At 40.3% G+C, this 1,934-nt stretch overlaps 1 protein-coding gene across 1 annotated transcript in view; it reads left to right on the top strand.

The window, feature by feature from the left end:
• The window catches only part of LOC118408104 (deoxyhypusine synthase-like), a 6,581-nt gene extending 4,895 nt beyond the window's left edge, over positions 1 to 1,686 (top strand). Inside the window, exons 6-8 of the mRNA XM_035808725.1 lie at positions 228 to 334; positions 887 to 973; positions 1,567 to 1,686. Coding sequence (XP_035664618.1) covers positions 228 to 334; positions 887 to 973; positions 1,567 to 1,686 — 314 coding nt within the window. The remainder of the gene's footprint in view (positions 1 to 227; positions 335 to 886; positions 974 to 1,566) is intronic.
• The last annotated feature ends 248 nt before the right edge of the window (positions 1,687 to 1,934 follow it).

Below are 1,934 nucleotides of genomic sequence, written 5' to 3'. Positions count from 1 at the left end.
AAAGGCTAAATGAGATCAGAATTCTTGGTTATTGTTTCTTCAGGACGGTGAATAATCAAAAATACCCGCCAACACATAGATGATCATCTGTCAACTTCCTTTAAGTTAGGACAAAACGATGGGCTCAGTTTGCACTGTAGCTAGGTGTCGTCGCTAACAGCGCAGTACAAAACGTATAGTATTGTAATAAACATAGAATTCTGAGTCTTCTTATTTGTGCATCCCAGGACTGAATAGGACCGGAAACCTTCTGGTGCCGAATGACAACTACTGCTTGTGGGAAGAATGGGCCACGCCAATACTGGATAAAATGTTGGAGGAACAAAAACAAGAGGTGATAAAATAATTCAACTTGGCTAACAACTTCTACCTTTTTCATGCGTCATTGTGAGCATCTCTATGTCCGGTGTGAATGAATGTATGTAGTATGTTTGTGTGTGTATGTGTGTGTGTGTGTGTGTGTGTGTGTGTGTGTGTGTGTGTGTGCGTGTGCGTGTGTTTGTGTGTATGTTTTGGGTGTGTGTTTGTGTGTTTGTGTGACTGTGTGTATGGTTATGTGCGTTTGTGTTTGTGTGTGTGACTGTGTGTATATTTGTGTGCGTTTGTGTGTGTGTGTGTTTGTGTGCATGTGTTTGTGTGTTTGTTTGTATCTGTGCGTGCGTGTGTGCGTGTTTGTGTGTGTGTGTTTGTGTATGTGTGTGTGTGTGTGTATATGTGTCTGTGTCTGTGCGTGTTTGTGTGTGTGTGTGTTTGTGTGTGTGTGTGTGTGTGTGTGTGTGTGTGTGTGTGTGTGTGTGTGTGTGTGTGTTTTGGCTTTAACAGCACACCAAAAAGCTGTTAATTTTTGTACATTACAGCTTGACCAGATTGTGTTTATTTCTGACAGGGGACTCTGTGGACACCATCTAAATTGATCGCCCGCTTCGGAAAAAAAATCAACAACCCAGAGTCCATATACTACTGGTGCTACAAGGTAAAATATCATTTCATTAACCAATCATGTCTTCAGATAAAGCCACGTTGATTTGACTCTATGGATGACATCGAACAATCCAGCTGTAAAACGAGCAAATATATGCCGTAGATTGCCCCAAAAATATAGGAAAACGAATACCAATGTCATAGAATGCCAAAGTATACTCCAATTTTCTAAGATGACGAAGATGTGAAAGAACAGAAATTGGGGACTATTATTTGTTTACTATAATATGTAATACATGCTTAGTCATTTGTTTAACCTTCCTGATTTGATAATGAAGGCAACATTTTAGGCCAAACCTTTATATTCACCGGTTCGTATCAGTTTTAGAGTTCCCAGAGGATGATATCCATACTGTGGCATGTTATCAAATCAGCATGGCTTCATACAGTATCTCAACATACAAATACGACCATCTTTTGAAGACAGTTTTCAAGTGAAAAGTAAAATGCTAGATTGATTAGTTTTATAATTCATATGATATCTGTATACAGGAAAGTTATAGCCTAATGGTTTCTTTCTGCGTTGGTTAACATATTTCATATATTTACTTTCTCTATTCCTTTCTTTGCCCTTTTCTCTGTTAGAACGAGATTCCAGTGTTTAGTCCGGCCATTACGGATGGCTCCATCGGGGACCTGTTGTTTATGCATGCCTACAGGAACCCGGGCTTGGTTCTGGACATCGTACACGGTACCTGTAATTAGTTTAAACATGTTAAAGTAAAACCCCTGGGTAACCGATGGGTCATGAAAATGCCTGTCGTACTACATCGCGAGTCGATTTACTCGCAGGAATGAAAGGCGTCGTACGTTGCTGCCGCACGTGAACGTTTAACAACGTTCCTTTTCTGAATAGGACCGTGGCCTTTTCCGCGTCAAATGGGAAGATAGCAGGTAGCATCTTTGAAACGATCAATGTGACAGTGGATTCCAGTCTGAAAATTAAGTAGGAT

The sequence above is a fragment of the Branchiostoma floridae genome, unplaced genomic scaffold, assembly GCF_000003815.2.
Source record: "Branchiostoma floridae strain S238N-H82 unplaced genomic scaffold, Bfl_VNyyK Sc7u5tJ_1557, whole genome shotgun sequence".
Classification (NCBI taxonomy): Eukaryota; Metazoa; Chordata; class Leptocardii; order Amphioxiformes; family Branchiostomatidae; genus Branchiostoma; species Branchiostoma floridae.
This window is presented reverse-complemented; position numbering and strand designations above follow the sequence as displayed.